The sequence below is a fragment of the Penicillium rubens genome, assembly GCF_028828025.1.
Source record: "Penicillium rubens strain IBT 27055 chromosome Unknown utg000003l_segment0_segment0, whole genome shotgun sequence".
Lineage (NCBI taxonomy): Eukaryota > Fungi > Ascomycota > Eurotiomycetes > Eurotiales > Aspergillaceae > Penicillium > Penicillium rubens.
In genome coordinates, this window is record NW_026890601.1 from 9,094,105 (window position 1) to 9,111,667 (window position 17,563).

General features: G+C 51.2%; 9 protein-coding genes across 9 annotated transcripts; 3 read left to right on the plus strand and 6 right to left on the minus strand.

The window, feature by feature from the left end:
* Positions 1–31: 31 nt before the first annotated feature.
* N7525_009710 (aldehyde dehydrogenase family protein) lies at positions 32–2,103 on the minus strand (the record flags this gene model as incomplete). Its single annotated transcript, XM_002563765.2, has 3 exons — positions 32–1,478; positions 1,573–1,754; positions 1,831–2,103. The coding sequence occupies 3 exons, from the start codon at positions 2,101–2,103 to the stop codon at positions 32–34; spliced, it is 1,902 nt and encodes a 633-aa protein (XP_002563811.2).
* A 320-nt stretch (positions 2,104–2,423) lies between these two features.
* Positions 2,424–3,965, minus strand: N7525_009711 (endonuclease III domain-containing protein; the record flags this gene model as incomplete). The annotated part of the gene is made up of 1 exon (XM_002563766.1): positions 2,424–3,965. The coding sequence occupies one exon, from the start codon at positions 3,963–3,965 to the stop codon at positions 2,424–2,426; it is 1,542 nt and encodes a 513-aa protein (XP_002563812.1).
* Positions 3,966–4,445: 480 nt separating this feature from the next.
* N7525_009712 (amidophosphoribosyltransferase) lies at positions 4,446–6,306 on the minus strand (the record flags this gene model as incomplete). The annotated part of the gene is made up of 3 exons (XM_061214836.1): positions 4,446–5,650; positions 5,708–6,160; positions 6,222–6,306. The coding sequence occupies 3 exons, from the start codon at positions 6,304–6,306 to the stop codon at positions 4,446–4,448; spliced, it is 1,743 nt and encodes a 580-aa protein (XP_061069267.1).
* A 955-nt stretch (positions 6,307–7,261) lies between these two features.
* On the plus strand, positions 7,262–9,211 carry N7525_009713 (DNA cytosine methyltransferase; the record flags this gene model as incomplete). The annotated part of the gene is made up of 2 exons (XM_002563768.1): positions 7,262–8,715; positions 8,782–9,211. The coding sequence occupies 2 exons, from the start codon at positions 7,262–7,264 to the stop codon at positions 9,209–9,211; spliced, it is 1,884 nt and encodes a 627-aa protein (XP_002563814.1).
* A 636-nt stretch (positions 9,212–9,847) lies between these two features.
* On the plus strand, positions 9,848–11,626 carry N7525_009714 (putative 2-methylcitrate dehydratase; the record flags this gene model as incomplete). The annotated part of the gene is made up of 3 exons (XM_002563769.2): positions 9,848–10,099; positions 10,161–10,938; positions 11,010–11,626. 3 exons carry the CDS (start codon positions 9,848–9,850, stop codon positions 11,624–11,626), a joined length of 1,647 nt encoding a protein of 548 aa, XP_002563815.2.
* A 160-nt stretch (positions 11,627–11,786) lies between these two features.
* N7525_009715 (putative extracellular exo-polygalacturonase) lies at positions 11,787–13,057 on the minus strand (the record flags this gene model as incomplete). Its single annotated transcript, XM_002563770.1, has 2 exons — positions 11,787–12,594; positions 12,657–13,057. The coding sequence occupies 2 exons, from the start codon at positions 13,055–13,057 to the stop codon at positions 11,787–11,789; spliced, it is 1,209 nt and encodes a 402-aa protein (XP_002563816.1).
* A 707-nt stretch (positions 13,058–13,764) lies between these two features.
* pmeA (putative pectin methylesterase) lies at positions 13,765–14,841 on the plus strand (the record flags this gene model as incomplete). Its single annotated transcript, XM_002563771.1, has 3 exons — positions 13,765–14,204; positions 14,256–14,368; positions 14,426–14,841. 3 exons carry the CDS (start codon positions 13,765–13,767, stop codon positions 14,839–14,841), a joined length of 969 nt encoding a protein of 322 aa, XP_002563817.1.
* A 239-nt stretch (positions 14,842–15,080) lies between these two features.
* N7525_009717 (cytidine deaminase family protein) lies at positions 15,081–15,476 on the minus strand (the record flags this gene model as incomplete). The annotated part of the gene is made up of 1 exon (XM_002563772.1): positions 15,081–15,476. One exon carries the CDS (start codon positions 15,474–15,476, stop codon positions 15,081–15,083), a length of 396 nt encoding a protein of 131 aa, XP_002563818.1.
* Positions 15,477–16,160: 684 nt separating this feature from the next.
* N7525_009718 (RING finger protein) lies at positions 16,161–17,142 on the minus strand (the record flags this gene model as incomplete). Its single annotated transcript, XM_061214837.1, has 3 exons — positions 16,161–16,446; positions 16,772–16,951; positions 17,054–17,142. The coding sequence occupies 3 exons, from the start codon at positions 17,140–17,142 to the stop codon at positions 16,161–16,163; spliced, it is 555 nt and encodes a 184-aa protein (XP_061069268.1).
* Between the last annotated feature and the right edge of the window lie 421 nt (positions 17,143–17,563).

Here is a 17,563-nt window from a genome sequence, read left to right on the forward strand (position 1 = left end):
TTTTGAACTGACTTTCCAAAGAGCCAGCCTATCACATATTCCTCAACAACCGCAGAATACCAGCAATACGCCCACCCAGCGTCAGCTGATATCCCGTCTCAACAACACCCTTACACATCTCCCAAGCCGCAATTCCACCCTTAGCGTCCGCCGCGTTCTCCCGGTTCTGGATAGGATAGTCTAGGCGCGGTGGGATACCAGTGCCAATCAAAGTAGGGAAGCGATCAACGCAAATAGACTTAATATTGCATAGACCGCGTAGTCCCTCATCACCTGCGAACCGGCCATATCCGGATCCGCGCACGCCGCCGAACGGCAGCTGCACAGCGTAAAAGGCACCGAAGTCGTTGACCGCTACCATTCCAGAGGAGATTTTCGACACGCAGGCTTGCACGTCCGCTTGTCGGTGTCCGAAGACGCTGGCGCCTAGTGCGTACGGCGTTGAGTTTGAGATGGCAATTGCGTCAGATACGGACTCCGCGCGCATCATGAGGAAGACCGGGGCGAAGAGCTCTGTTTGCGCGATCCGCATGTCGCGTGTCACGTCTACTAGCAGGGTTGGTGTGAAGTAGTGCCCGTGTTGGTGGACTGGGTGTTTGTGTTCAGTGCCGCCAGCGAGGAGGCGTGCGCCTTGTTGCACAGCTTCCTTGATGAGTGACTCCAGATTGGCGAATGATGCAGGTGAGATCATCGCACCAACGTCTGGGGTTGCGGTGTCGAGGAGGACAGAGCCGAGGTGGAGGTTTTGAATACGTGGAGTTACAATTTCGATGAGTCGTTCGTATGCATTGGGGAGTGCGATGATACGCTCGACGCCAATGCAGTTCTGGCCAGATGATTGGAAGACACCGCGCATGAGGAGAGACGCGATGGAGGAGATATTGCGGAGAGTGCGGGAGTCGTCCAGGACGACGGCGGGGTCTTTGCCGCCCAGTTCTACACACACAGGGATGAGTGACTTGGCTGCTGATGCGCAGACGTGGTGGGCAACAGGTCGGGATCCAATAAAAGTTAGATGCGCGATATCAGGGTGCGAGGTGAATGCATCGGCAACATTGGGTAGACAGACTACTGTCTGCACCAGATCGCGCGAGTGACCACAGCTAGAGAGCGCGCCACGCACCATCTCGAGGAAATAGACTGCGGACCATGCGGTCTGCTCAGACGGTTTAACAACCACTGCGTTACCGGTAAACAGCGCGCTGATGATCGGACCGATGAAGTTGTGTAACGGGTAGTTCCAGGACACACAGGCACCCACTACGCCCAACGGTTCGTACGTGACCATGTTCTTCTTGTACATCATCAGGAAGTTGGTCGGCCGCCGCTCTGGTAGTAGTGCCTTCTCGCCATGGTCGATTGTCCACTTGAGCTTCTCCACTGTCACAAGGATCTCGCCGAATGAGCCGTCAACCTTTGTTTTACCCGAATCGAGACAGCATGCGGTAACGAGGTCGTCTTGGTGGTCTAAAACATATCTGCGAGATGTTAGTTAAACAAGCCTCATGGGGTGCCGTAGGCAAAGCACGTCCAATGCTTCATAGGGCGGAGCGAATTTGCCAATTCACATACTTCAACAGTGTCCGGAGAACCTTTCTGCGCTCCGCAAAGGTAGTCTTTGACCACTCCGGCTGAGCAGCTTTCGCAACCCGAACGACCTTGTTGACATCTTCGACCGTGGCGGGCTTGATTCCGTTACCGAGCACCCTCCCATCAGCAGGACAGTAGCTCATAATCAATTGATGGTTCCATTTCTGTATAGTAGATAAGCAGTTAGCTTAAGCACAGGAGAAAGAAGCCGCAAGCCAAAAACCAGGATTGTCAACTTACTCCCCGAGCTTGATCCTGCAACACCATTTTCTGCTGCCCCTGAACCTCATCCCATGTCTTGATCGACCCACTGTTGCGCACTTCGGGTGGGATAGGAACATTGAAAAGGACCGCTGCCTCTCTCCAACTCTGGAGGTAGAGGTACCCCACGTATACGGCGGCAAGGGAGGTCAACGCGACTCCGATGTACGGGGCGTACTCTGCGGACCCGGGAGGCGCGTAGGCCTCCAGAAGAGTGCGCAGCGGCGGAATGCAGGACGCCAGACAATCCATGGCGGGAATTGGTGTAGTTGGACAACTGGAAAGTCTCGTTGGGAGAGTAAAGGGACCTCGGGAGTTTCTGGGGACTTTTCGTGTCTATGTACGATAAGACGATAAGGGGTACTGGTCTTGCCATACTACATAGACCAGCGATCCAACATCGGGTTTGGTTCATGGAGTTGACTTTTGTATTTAGCAATATGGTAAATAGATAATAATATAAAGTACAGATATCGTGCTTGAGCCATTCATCGTCCTAGATCGATGCGATCAATCCTGATTTCGTAAAGATTCCACCTTCATTCCACATAATTTCGTTGTCATAAATGCATTCACTCGTCACTAGTTTCGTCGAGAATCGAACCCTCGCTTTCCTCAGTCTCCCCCTCGGAATCCTCGCTCGTTCTCTTGCGCTTACTAGCCACGCGCTTAGAAGCCGCTTTGTTCTTAGGAACCACAGTCGGACCGTTGCCCTTGCGCTTCCCATCGCGAGTTAACAGGTGATCAATGACACAGCCGTCCTCCCAGCCAGCACTGGACTGGCCGGTAGCAGCTCGGCACCGGGGGCAGGTCTTCCCATGCCGGATGAACAGCTGGTGGAGCGAGTACTTCAAGTGGTCGGGGATGCGCACTTCCAGGTGGCTGAAGGCAGTTACTTCGTTTGAACGGGCAGGAATCCATCCGAGCCAGCGGCAGAGCCGGAAGATGTGTGTGTCAACGGCGAAACAGGGTCGCTGGAGGCAGAACAATATCACGCAGGCGGCGGTCTTCGGTCCGATTCCGGGGTACTTGATCAGATCGGTCATGGCTTCTTCTGTGGTGAGATTGTGAAGGTGGTTGAGGGAGAGAAAGTTCTGATCTGCGCAGGCAATCTCGTATTGCTTGTCCTTTCCAGCTTTCTCAGGTAGTAGCTTGGACACTGAGTCGTTCTTGGACTCAGAATCTAATAATGAAGCTCGACGCGCCTGGTTGTCTTTGTGGACTATGTCGAGAATCGCCTTGAGGTTCTTGCTTTTGATGTCGGCCAATCCACCACTTTTGATCGCTTCAAACACGTCTTTCACAGTGGCCTGTCGTACGGCATCCCAGTTCACACTTCCCTTGCCGATGCCTTCTGAAAGAATGCCGAATCGTTGCACAAGCCCGCCAAATGCCTTTGCGGCATTGTTGCCCGTGGTGGCACCGCTGAGAAGAGTGCGAATCAAAGCATCTAGAACGGATGGGACCTCACCACAGCCGGTGACTGTCAGGGAGGGTTCGGGAATAGTTGCCGGAGCAGTGACTACGCCATGCACGCTGGACAACAGTTGATTGACAGCCTCACACTCCTCGGCGGTTGGTCGAACCAATTCTGGGAAAGGAGAGATACCAGGTGTCAAACCGTAAGTATTCTTCTTTGGCTTGCGGCCGGTTGGGGTAGCTTGAACCTTAGGTTCTTTCTTCAGCTTGGTTGTAGCTTTGTTCACAGTGCCTTGTAGCTCAGTAGCTAGATCGGTGACTTGCTTGCCATTTAAAGTTTGGTTTTCCTTGTCAGATCCAGCGATCGAGGAGACTGTGGGGTCTGTTGCTATGGACAATGGGACCGGCATAGACCCTAGGTTGTGAGGGAGTTCATCGAACAAGTCCGGGCATGGAACTTGCTTCTCTTTCTTAATTGCGGGATTGGGATCATTGGAGGTTTTCAGCTTGGTGCTTGAGTTAATTTTGGGTGTATTCGAAGTATTGGGGGTATTGGAATGGCCAGTGGGATTGAGACGCTTTCGTTTGTTCACTTTAGTTGTGTTCGGTGCTTGGGTTACAGGAGGGCTGTTTTCTTCCCCTGCAATCAATGCAGCGGCAGCCCGTGCTGCAGAGCGAGTAATGCGGCGTTCCATGGTAGAGAAGGTCAGGCCAAAGGACCTGTAGCATCAAGTTTCTTTCAACGTTCCCAGGGAAGCAACATGTACGAGAACCGATAAGTGATATAGGATATATCGAGGTGTATCAATTCATTTGAACCATCATAGAATGCGCATCACGGGGCTGTCAATGATGGTTCCAATGACACGGGCACGTGACCTGCCTCTTCGGGACAATGACCAAAATGAAAAACAGCATTTCAACAATATTGGAATATTGCATTTATTTTAGTTTCATCAAGGATTATTGACAAGGAGTATCTCAAGACACCGGGTATTGGTATTTTCAATGCATTTCCACATCGTTTCCACATCGTATAGCAGCAAATCAGCCACCCAGCACATATGCTCCCTCAAACAAACGCCCAGACACCCAATGCAAAATTACCAAAATGGTGGAGGAAAAAAAAAAAAAGAAAAATTTAAAAAGATGTTTAAAAACCAGATGTCTCGTAATCATGTCTCATGGTCAGCCTGGTTGTGGATGCTAATGTCCATGCGGTCCGAGACCTTCGGGTTATGCTGGTCTTCGGTGTTGCTGGCCTTCTTGGCGGCACCAATCGCTGCCGACTCGCTCTCAATGGCGGGCATGATCTTGCCGTTGGTGTCCATAGTGACTCCGTGGGCGGCAATTTGGAAGTCAGTCATATTGGCAAACCCATTGGTGACAGCCTCCTTGGCCTTGTCAAGAGCCTTGATCTTGCGGCCTTCGCCACGGACGGACTCCAGGTGCTCGAAGTAACCGGACGAAACGGGGGTAATGTAGCTACCGCAGAAGACACCGACCTCGAAGTTTGTGGGCTCTTCCTGACCATTCTCGCGGGCAACCTCGGCACAGGCGTCTTTCAGATCAGGTAGAGTTTGGAAGACAACCGCTTCCGCACCAATGTGCTTAGCGATGGCCTCTGAGTTCCGGTTGTGCGCAACCAACTCCTGAGGAGAGGCAAGATCGATACCGTAGATGTGAGCATGTGTGATCTCCGGTGCGCAGCTGGCAAGGTAGACTTTCTTAGCGCCGGCTTCCCGGGCCATGTTGACGATTTCGCGACTAGTAGTACCACGCACGATACTGTCATCGACCAGCAGGACGTTGCGGTCCTTGAACTCAGCCTTCATGGCATTGAGCTTGCGGCGGACACCCCTTTGCCGTGTCTTTTGCTCCGGCATGATAAAAGTGCGGAAGACGTAACGGTTCTTGACGAAACCGTGGCAGTAAGGCTTGTTAAGGTAGAGTGCGACATTGGTGGCGGACGTAGTCGCTGTTTCAGGAATGGGAATGACCACGTCAATGTCCTTGACGATCTCGGGACCCAGAACATCGAGGACCCGTGCACCGAGACGGTCACCCATGCGTTGCCGGCTACGGTACACACTGATGCCATCCATGACGGAGTCAGGACGAGCGAAGTAGACGTACTCGAAGATATCCGGGGCATATGCCTTCTTGGGAGCCACCTGGCGGAAGACCGGTTCACCACCCTTAGCGATGATGACCGCCTCGCCAGGCTGAATGTCGCGGTGGTTGGTGAAACCAAGTTGGTCCAGAGCTACTGATTCAGACGACATCATGTAGTCCATGCCAGGTCCATCCAGGGACTCGCGGGAGCCCAGAATGAGGGGGCGGATACCGTATGAGTCACGGAAACCCAAGATACCAAAGCCTAGATGACGAGTCAGTACCATTGACTAGAGCACACCACGAATGATTCATGACTTACCAGCAAGCATAGCAGTGCAGGCCCATCCACCCTCGCAGCGCTTGTACATGCGGGTTAAGCTGGCAAAAAGGTCCTCGTGGTTGACACGGGCCTTCTTGGTTTCACTTAGCTCGTCGGCGAAGACGTTGAGCATCAGCTCGCTGTCACTGTCGGTATTTATATGACGGTGGGCTTCAAGGTCAAGATGCTTCTTGAGGTCCCCGGCGTTGATCAAGTTACCGTTGTGCGCAAAGCAGATACCGTAAGGACTGTTCACGTAGAAGGGCTGGGCCTCTGCGTTGGCACTAGATCCTGCGGTCGGATACCGCAAATGGCCAATTCCCATGGAGCCAGGAAGATTGGCCACCTTGGCACCTTCCTGGAAGACCTTGGCAGCCATGCCGTTGGCCTTAAGTTGGTAGATCCGACCGCCGGATGCGCATGTTGCAATACCGGCTGCATCCTGACCACGATCTGTAATACCCAAATCTTTAGTCTTGCAGTCGCAGGTGTATATATTCTGGCTGGAACTCACGTTGGAGAAGGTAAAGTGCCTCATGGAGATCCACGGCGGCCGCAGATGAGGGGTTCGCCTGGATCAGCGCAATAATACCACACATACTGACGGAGGGTAGGTTTTCTGGAATGGACGAAGAGAATTAGTACCAGTGTTCATCCATTGCATTCACAGTGTATAGCAAGATTGCAGTGTCTCAAATCAGTCCAGGTGTTTCTCCGCAACAATTGTTTAGGAAGTCTAACATCTATAAAAAAACCATAATTCATCATAAGAGACAGAGGGGGGAAGCTTTGAATATGCTGAAAGCTAAGAACAATAAAACCATGCGACTTACCAAAACCAAATCACGTAAAGGAAGGAGTGAAGTTTAGAGAATGGTCATCACTAGAAACGAACACCACCCCAAGAGAGAGAGGGAAGGAAATATTCCATGGCAGTTGTGTTTCTTCCGTCGTGGTGCTGCCCCACAGAATTAAATTTTCTCTTCTCCTGCCCGGGCCGACCTCGGTGGGATGTCATGAGTCAGCAAGTGCCCCACATTCCAACCTTGGGGGGTTTCCCCGGGCCCTACTATCCCGAACGGGCTAAGCGTCTATAGAGGGATGTTGATACATCCATACAACATAGATAAGTGTACAGACCAGCGTAGAGGTGCCACACCGATCTTCAATGAGATAGCATAAAACCATGGCTTTATAGTCTTTCATGCTGCACAAACTAAATATCTTCTCCGCTTTGTTGAAATAGAAATACTTAAGACGAATCCGTATTGCTTCAGTTGGAACTTGTTATGTATAGAAGGTCCAGCAAAGCCCCGAGCTACTTTCTCTTTAAACCAAATTGTGTTCATTCGTGCGGGGCTAGTTTCGACGTCCGATCTATAGAGATAGAAGTGTTTCTGAAGGCCAAGTCATTCGCATGTGAGACCCTACCAAGATCATCCATCCATCGGTCTGATATCGAAATTTCATTTGTTAACCTTGATTCCAAACCTGGACTTTACATCCTCTCACAAACCGAGCACGGCAGATTTTAACCTGTCAACCATCACACCAATGGCTGATATCAATGATCGATCTCGTATCTCGGTGTCTCCTTTTGGAGACCCAGTCCCTGTGAGCACTGCAGAGTTTCGAGCAGTAACTCATGAGCCGACAACGCCTGACGACGACACCATCATGTCAGATTTCTCGGCGACCTTTAACACTCCACCCATACAGGAGGCCAGCCACACCTCCTTCCAGGCCACCGAGAACCTGCAGATCGTCATCGACCTCACTCGTGACGATGATACCAATCAAGCGATTGAAGAGTTGACCTCTGATATGGCACACGTCGCGGCTCCCTCCGCCATAATTGCCGGTGACGACTCAGCAAGTGACCGGTCCTCCTCCGGCAACTCATCTTTCATCAGCAACCAGTCGGCCAGCTGCAGCCCAACGTCAGAGACAGTGCAGCAAGCAATAAACATTGGGGGTATTGTGTTCAAGCCTGGAATATCTCTGGAGCTTGATGATGGCTCCTTCATGCGTGTTGAGGATATGATTCCTCAGCCTCATGACCTGCGTTTTTTCGGCCGCCGTCTTTATCGCACCACTCATCCCGAAGCCAAGACATACCTGCCGAAGCTTAATGATGAATTGGTCTGGCTCACTCAAAACACCGATCACGTTAGCATTAGGAGAGTCAGGCGGATTGTGCCCATTCGTTTCACCAACTACCGGACTGACTTCAATAACCTCCCACCGGGAGAAGAACTGACTTGCCGACTGAAGCTCACCATTCGCCAGAATGGAGTGGTCATTGTTCCTGGTCATGCACCTTTGAGTGCGGAGCAGTGTGCCATTGAGTGGTTGACCTTCGCTGAATCAGACCCAGGACTCGGCAAGCTTGCGAACCAGCTGCGTGCTGAATGGAGGGGCGAGACTGTGCCTTTTGGTGAGGCTAGCAAGTCTTCCATGGCCAGGGATCTTGAAAGACAGGGTGTGATTGATTTGACTGCCCCTGACCGTGCATACACGTTTGGTGACGCGTACTGTGGTGCTGGTGGTGTGTCTTGCGGGGCCAAGCAGGCCGGCTTGAAGCTTCAATGGGCCGTCGATATCGACAAGCATGCTCTAGAAACATACCAGCTCAATTTTGACGACGTAGAGGTTGAGCATTCCGATTTCTTCAGTTTTCTTACCAACGATCCGAGATTCTTGCGGGTGGACATTGCACACTGCTCACCCCCCTGCCAGACCTGGTCTCCTGCGCATACGGTGCCCTGTGCTCGCGATGACGCCAACTCCGCGTGCGTATTCTCGGCGGGAAGTCTCATTCAAGAGTCCCGTCCCCGAGTGCTGACAATGGAGGAAACCATGGGATTACCGCAACGATTCCCCGTTATCTTCAACCGAGTTGTACTGGACATGGTTGAATTTGGATATTCTGTTCGCTGGTCGGTGTTGGGATGTGACGAATATGGTGTGCCTCAGGAGCGGAAGAGACTGCTTCTCATTGCTGCGGGGTAAGTGAAGTAAAAGACGATGCTTTTCAGGTTTCCATATTTATGTATCTAACCACGTGCCCCTAGACCCGGCGAAGTTCTGCCACATTATGCCCAACCCACCCATGGCATGCCCGGTCACGGTTTACTTCCCCGCGAAACCATTTCATCCACCATTGACAACATTCCTCCTGATGCCGATGACCACAATGTTGAAGGGGCACTGGAACGGTGGGCTCTGAGCCACCGACCCTCTTTCGATCGTCACTCTCTAGCTAGGACCATTACTTGCGGGGGCGGCGAATACAACTACCACCCTTCGGGCACCCGGCCCTATACCAATCGTGAGATGGCCCTATTGCAGACATTCCCCCTTGACTTCCAGTTTACTGGGAGATTCATGCGTAAGCAGATTGGGAATGCCGTGCCCCCGCTCTTCGCCAAGGCTATTTATGAAGAGATCGTCAAGTCTCTCCGTGAGACTGATACAGAGGAGGCCATGGGAATCTTCCACTGATTAATCAGTGAGAGTGATGGCGACGGACATGATGAGAGGAGAGGAACAGGAAGAGGCAGGGAGTTGGGGATTGGGGCCGTCTGGGGTGATGATCTGCGACCTCACGTGCAGATCAGCCGAGGGCGAAGGGGTTGTGAGCTCGGTGTGAGGTCTATCCAAGCACAAGGATTTTTTACTCTGGACTTGCCCTTTCTTGCATATTCGGGCCGCGTATATTCCGATTTCGCTACATATTGCAGCTATTGTCTGTTGCTTTCTTGATTACGTCCGATATTCGGATCCCCGTTGGGGAGCTCAACGGACGGTAATGTAGCAATCAATTCGGCCCATTGAGAAAGTAAACGTGCAATTATTGGTCTGACGACCTGTACATAAGGTAATTAATCTCATAAATAGGGGCACTGGGGAACTAGAAGGTGTACAAAAAGTCGAGTGGAAGTAATACCCGACTGTAACCGACCCTCGGCAGGATGAAGTCAGCTTGGAACTCTCCCCCGGACATTTTCTCCCTTTCCCAACATTTCTCCTTTCGTCCATTTGTTTTTTTTAAATAAACTACCATCTCCCCTTCTCCCACTTTCCAATTGTGTCAATTGTTGGATCCTCGATTTCGATCCTATTCCCTCTCCTTTCACAATGTCCCTGCCCGCAGTGAGACGCCTGACCCACACGTCCCCCCGCACTTTGGCCCGCATCTCCAGATTGCCCACTTTGGCTTTTTCCCTCTCCGTCACTCCCCGTATCTCTGTTCCTCGCACTCCCCGTTTCTCTACAATGGCTGCTCGTCAATCTTCCGCCCCAGCGGTTCACACCGACAAGTCTTATGACCCTGAAATTCAGGACATGGCCAGTTACATCCACGACTATAAGGTGGATTCCGACTTGGCAGTAAGTTAGCCCGGCTCGGTACGATCGAACACTGGCTAATTCTAAAATTGGTTGTTTCCAGTTTGACACTGCTCGTCTGGTATTCCTGGACACCCTTGGCTGTGGACTGGAGGCTTTGAAATTCAAGGAATGCGCGAAGCTCCTTGGCCCCGTTGTGGACGGTACCGTCGTCCCTAATGGTACCCGTGTACCTGGTACTCCTTACCAGCTAGATCCCGTCAATGGCGCTTTTAACATCGGTGCTATGATCCGCTGGCTCGACTACAATGACTGCTGGCTCGCTGCCGAGTGGGGTCACCCCTCGGACAACCTCGGTGGTATCTTGGCTGTGGCCGACTGGATCTCGCGCACCAACCGCGCCGGTGGAAACCTTGGCAACGGCAAGATCCTGAAGATCCATGATGTTTTGGAGGCCATGATCAAGGCCCACGAGATCCAGGGTGTCCTGGCTCTGGAGAACTCCTACAACAAGGTCGGCCTCGACCACGTTGTTCTCGTCAAGGTCGCGACTACCGCTGTCGTCTCCAAGATGATGGGTCTTACTGAGAAGCAGACCGCCGATGCTATCACCCAGGCTTGGGTAGACGGCCAGTCTCTCCGTACCTACCGCCACTCGCCGAACACTATGTCGCGTAAGTCGTGGGCTGCCGGTGACGCCTGCCAGCGCGCCGTCAACCTGGTTCTCAAGGTCCAAAAGGGTGAGGGTGGTCTGCGCACTGTTCTGTCTGCTCCTACCTGGGGCTTCTACGATGTGCTGTTCAAGGGCAAGAAGTTCCAATTCCAGCGTCCCTACGGCAGTTACGTCATGGAGAACGTCCTGTTCAAGGTTTCTTATCCTGGTAAGTACAAGAAAGTTTCGCAGAAAATGATACTGTATGGGGATTGACAGCAGCTAACTCGTTTTTAATAGCCGAGTTCCACTCTCAGACTGCCATCGAGGCCGCTGAAAAGGTCAATGCCAAGCTTGCGTCCATGGGCAAGAGTGCCAAGGACATCAAAGAGATCACCAACCGCACACATGAGGCATGCATCCGCATCATCGACAAGCAGTTTAAGGAGATGGACAACTTCGCCGACCGCGACCACTGTGTGCAGTACATGGTTGCCACCATGCTCGTTTTTGGCCGTCTGACCGCTAGCGACTACGCTGACGGCTCTGAGGCTGCCACCTCCCCTCTACTGGAGGATCTCCGCAAGAAGATCCGCTGTGTCGAGGACACCAAGTTCACCACCGATTATCACGACCCCAGCAAGCGCACTATCCCCAACGCGCTGACCGTCACCCTGAATGACGGCACTGTCCTCGAGGAGGTTGTCGTCGAGGCTCCTCTGGGCCACCGTCTCCGCCGCGAGGAGGCCAAGCCTGACATTCTCGCTAAGTACAAGCGTCACATCGAGGCGCACTTTGACCAGGCTCGCGTCGACGAGCTACTGAAGGTTGGCTGGAACCGCTCAGAGCTGGAGAACTACGATGTCGACCAGTATGTCGACCTCTACGTGAAGGACAAGACAATTGCCTCCTCATAAACATTTAAGTGAACGGTTTTCCTGGTGTACTCCACCGGAAATCGCTCGTGTATGACGAACATATTTTTTATTATACCGCAAAATTGTATAGAGCTTTTCTTTTCGAGTGAATATTCAGAATTCCCCTATCCGCAACGGTAACTATATGTCTCCTTAATCCTCAGCCCGAGGCACCTGGGGTGCACTTCACCCCCAAATCCGACGGGGTATTAGCACACAGCACCTCACTTCCCCCAGATGGCGCCTCAACAGTATAACCACCAACCTTGACATCACAAGTTCCACGAGCTCCACATGCAAGAGTGCCAGTAACCGCTTTATACTTCCCGCTTGTCTCGCCACTAATCTTGTCAAAAACAATGTCCGTCAAATCCGCATCCCCGGGATTCTCCACGCAGTAATTTTCATCTTCTCCATAACAACTCTGGATCTGAATTGCATAGTCACACCCATCAACCACAATATCAGTGAAAGTGACATTGCTCACTGTCGACATGCCGTGGCCTCCGCCAGAGGGATACGTCTTGATCCCAACTGCCTTGGTCGACTTAATCATGGTCGCGCCTGACACATGCACATTCTTTACGAAGTCATCAGAACTCTTCCCCAGCGATCCCACCGATAGTCCATGGCTTCCAGTGCACGTAATATCCTTGACCGTGACGCCGTCTGCACCGGGCTTGAATGCCACGCAGTCATCATCGTTCTTCACGTTCACGTTGCTGATGGTCACATCTGTGCTGGCGCCGATGTCGAAGCCATCTGTGTTCTTCGGCTCATTGTCGCTTTTAGATGTGGCGTCCATTTTTAGATCAAAGAATTTTGCAGTCTTGGTATCACCCTTGACGGAATTGAAGACATTGGGTGGGTTCTTTTGGCGGAGGTTGGAGACCTCGATGTTAGAGCCGCCGGTGATGTAGAGGAGGGTTGGACGCTCGTAGCTGCTGTCTTTCGCAAAAAGGTCCCATCTATACATTATATTAGTGGACTGGAATGAGTGTGAGAGGAACAAAAGGAAAGAAATGCGTACGCATTTTGTCCACTTCCGTCAATGACTCCGTTGCCTGTCAGAGATCGGATTTTAAGTCCATCAATGTTCTTGATATTGATCATTGCTGTTTGCCCCTTCCAGGTTTCTGTCGACGAGCTGAATTTTAGGAGGCCTTCCACCTGGAAATCACAGCCAACACATCCTGCGAAGTCTAGTGGGCTGTTCAAGTAGTAGGTTTTGCCGGCGGGGATGAGAATAGTGCCTCCCTTGCCGCATGAGGCGATTGCCGATGTGATAGCTGGAACATCGTCGATTGAAGCGGAACCACCTGCTGCTGGTGTGCAAGGTGACGCACGAGAATGGTTATGTCTGGTTCTGTCTGGTAGGGCGAGAGATGAGCCGAGAAGCGCAAAGACTGCGAGGGCTTTTGTTATCGACATGGCGCAAGTGTTTCAAGGTATCAAAGCTATGTGGGAATAACTACATGCCTAGTTAATCCACAGCTTTATAACTTTTTCTCATTTTCTCTCTCCTTTTGTCTTCTCATGTGCTTTGCACGTGGAAATGTTTCGCCAGCGGATAAATGAGACAACCTGAAACCTATGAAACGCCTTTTATTAACTACAGGCCCCGCCATTCGAGGAATAATTTTCTTCAATGAATATCATTTCTTCATCCTCAAACATACCCAGGGTCCAGATACTCTTTTTTCTTCACCAAATGAGTTGTTCTCCGGTGACTTCTCCGCATTGATTTTCCTTTTGATCTACGACCTGCCCTACAATATCCATCTCCATCGGAGCCACGAGCCGCGGAACGCCCCGGGGACTCAGTGAAACAAGTGCAAAGTATCAAACTGAAAAGAGTGAGCATTAATCTAATGTGGATATAATTGTTTGATATACCTACCCCTTAACGATGGCTGAAGGAACCATGCCGCTTATGGAAATACCTCTCGGATAAATCTGCCTCTTTTACTATACAGAAGCTCCGGTGGACTCACATGGAGTTTCAAAATGCTATACATACGGAAATACTAGTTTTCATTGCATGTAAGCTCTATAAAAGCGTCCGGAGCACTCCCCGTTCACCGTATATAAACCGACAATCATTCCCTTCTCTCCGGTAAAATAACAATTTCTACCAAATGTATCCATACAATTTCCTCCTCACAGCCCTATCATTGGGGACGGCTGTCCTGGCCGCACCCGCCGAACTAGTCACTCGCACAGCCAGGACTAGTGCCCCCTTAGGTTGCCTGACAGTCGGTTCTAACGGGAAGTACTCGACTATCGGCGATGCCCTGACTGCCCTCGGCTCTTCCTCAGCGCCGGCTTGTATCTATGTCGCTAGTGGCACGTACGAGGAACAGATTACTATCAACTATGCCGGTGCTCTGACTCTGTATGGTGAGACTGCCGATACGGAGACGTACAAGGAGAACACTGTTACCATTACCCACACCATCTCTTCGCCACAGGCTGGCTCGCTGGATAAGAGTGCTACTGTGAATGTTGTCGCCGATGGGTTCAAGATGCACAATATCAATGTGGTGAACGGGTTCCGGAAAGGTGCACAGGCCGTTGCGTGAGTATCTATTTCTTGCTTCGGTATTGAACTATTGACTGACTATTCCAGACTCGTTGCCAATGCCGATAAACTCAGCTTCTATGCATGCCAGTTCTCTGGATACCAGGATACCCTGTACGCCAAGGCGGGAAAACAATACTATGCCAATAGCAAGGTTGAGGGTAAGTCATTTTCTATCACATACACTTATCTTGCTAGTATATATTAACAATTTCCAGGAGCCGTGGACTATATCTTTGGCGCTGCCTCTGCCTGGTTCAACAACTGCGACATCGTCTCCAACGGCCCTGGCGCCATAACCGCCAGTTCACGCCAGACAACCACCGACACGACCTGGTATGCATTTGACGACTGCACTGTCAAGGCTTCGTCAAGTGCTATCGAGGATGGCACTGTATTCCTTGGCCGTCCGTGGCGAGTCCTTGCTCGCGTCATCTTCCAGAACTCCAGCCTGCGTAGTGTGGTCAATCCCAAGGGATGGACGACAATGGCGGACGGAGCTACACCACTCTATTATGAGTATAATAATTCGGGGGCTGGGTCGGATACTTCTGAGCGCCAGTTCGAGACTCCTATCTCGGCAGCAATAGCGAAGCAGACTGTTTTGGGAAGTGATTATGCTACTTGGATTTGATTTATCATTCGGGACCATGAAGTCAGGTTGGGATCTAGTTTGGTGCAATGTATTTTAAGGAGATGGTATTGCGGATATATTATGTTGATTGGATAGACTCGAGTTGTGAGTGAACTACTAAGTCAATTACAGTCTAATTTATTAACAATATATCTTTAAATTGACTTGACCGTCAATGGCATGTTACTTGTGCATATATACTCCGTGCTTATGCATTATGTCCTTAGGATATGTGTATCTTAGTCTCTAGGCCCATAACCCCAAGGCAACAACTCATTAATAGAAACACATTTCGCCTCTCCATCCTTCCGCACAATAGCCCGAATACCGGGATGCAGATCATGCAACACCTGTCGACACCGACCACAGGGATTAAGAACAACTCCATCTTGGCCGTCTTCTCCAATAGCAACAATATGTGAGAGACGAGGAGTCCCGGCACCCGCGGCTACACCGAGTACCACGAGCTCGGCACATGGTCCGCCAGTGAAATGATACACGTTCACACCAGTGAAAATCCGTCCGTCGACAGAGAGGGCTGCGCTGGCCACGCTGTACGTATCTGATTTGGGGATTGCATTGATAGTTGTTCTTGCGATTTCGATGAGGTTGGTTTCTTCAGGAGTCAAGTCCATGGTGGCGGATGAAGGGATTCGATGCTTGATGTTGACAGAGGTATATGTGATATGGTGAGAGTCTGGATACTACGATGCAAAGGGGGCAGCTTAAAAGGTGTTTCCATAGCAGACGGGAAATGCGGAGCTCCGAGATAAATTTCCTATTCCGGTGCCCGACTGCTCAAAGTTGATTATTGCACAAGAGGGGAGAAGGGACTGCACAACTACGATAATTTAGTGCACAAGTTCCTTGTAAGGAGACAGCATGGGAAGAGTGTTAGGACAACCTTCGAAGATTGATGAGCACGTCATCCTTTGAAGGTGCCCCATTCGACCAGTATACCTAGAACCTTCTCATCGCGATTGTAGTGGCCATAGTTCCCTCCATTATGCTTGCATATGGATACATAAAATAAGGTGTTCCCCTTAGCCTATTTGGACACATGGATAATAGGCGTGTAGACGTAGAGCAAAGAGCTGAATGTACATGTTTCGTGTCACGTTGATGGATATCTCAAAGCAAAAGAAGATAAAGCAAAAGGCAAAAGGAAAGTGAGAAAAGCAGGTAGTTAAAAAAAAAGCAAGAAGCTAGTGTGATCCCGAGTCTTGGAAGGTATAACCGCTAACAATATCGATGTAAATTGCATTTGCGTAACCGCCCTAACCGGGTCATGCGTGCAGCGAGTCGATAATTTCCGCGAACTACCCTCGTCTCTCTTCCTCTGGCGAATATGAAGCTTGGCAGATCGGGCACTTGTACCGACGGTATTCAAACCAGGATTTGAGACAATCGAGGTGGAAGGCGTGCTTGCAGCGGTTTAATACGAGGACCTCGCTATCAGGCGGGGAATGTTGCGCCCCGCAGGTGTTGTGGGGGTCTGGACGTGTCGCCGTATTCGGATTGTGGTTGTGCTGGCCGTGGGCCAGAACGGCTGGGTCGGGACAGGCGAGGTATGGGGATGACGATAATGCCGAGAGGCAGATGGGGCTGGGCGGGTTAGCTTAGTTCTAGAAGATTCAAGCGATTTGTCAAGAGTCAATTGCGCGGCCTACTATCTCTAGCCAAGACGACAATGTGTTGATCCAGGAACGAGGCGAATTGGCATTGGGGGTGTTTTCGAGCAAGAATGCCTTGCCCAGAATGATGGATCCGCCTCCACGAAAATTCGCCGATCCCCATAGGGCGGAGGGACCGAGAGCCCAGCCCTAGTGTCCCCACACTACATCATCGGGGCGTAGAGCCAAGAAATTCGAGGAGGAGGGGGTGCCGGAATCCGAGACCGGTGGAATGTTGAAATTCATGTTTCACTTACCAAGTATCTTGGCAATATTGCTGGACATTGGAAGGCACGGTTTGCTCTTCCAACCATCGGTCGACGGACACAGGTTGGCCCAACACGTTCTGCAAGTGTACCTGATAGACTGGTGGGAGAACGCGGGTTTCGGCCATTGCCCGCATGGCCGTGCGTCGTCGGTGATGCCACATGATCAATCTGCATGTTGGAAGCATACACATTAGTGATCGGCGCGTCAGAAGTTCGAGAACAATCCGTATGAAATCAAGCGTGGGGGGTTGCCAAGGCTATCGTACTCACACAGGAAGGAGGCTGATCAGAGAGAACAAGGCTACGGCGCCAATAACAACCCCGATTATCTCCTCTCGTGGCATAGGATCGTCCGCCATGAGTGGAGGGTCATATGGATTCCAGGGCCAAGCGAAGATACGAGAGGAATAGCGCGACGTGAGACAGTGCAACCTGGATCGGACCACCCGGGTCAATTATGTATTCAGGCACTGTGTGTCCCCAATAATAATAGATGGCCCATTATTTGAGGCAACAAAACAAGTTCAAATCGGGTTTTGCCACATAGGTGAAGGAAAATGCCCCCGGAGGAGGGAGGCGGATTTGAAGCGGAGGAACTCTCGAGCCCCCAAAATGCCAAGAAGAGCCAAGAGCCAAGAGCCAATACGCCAAGAGGTAGGAAGTGAACATGAGCAACAGAAAGCGACGACCGGGAAATGCCAAGAACCTTCCGCGCCAATAGGCGTTGGAGAATTCCCGCGTGGACCGCCCGAGGCGTCGCCCAGAGTCGTTTGCGTCATC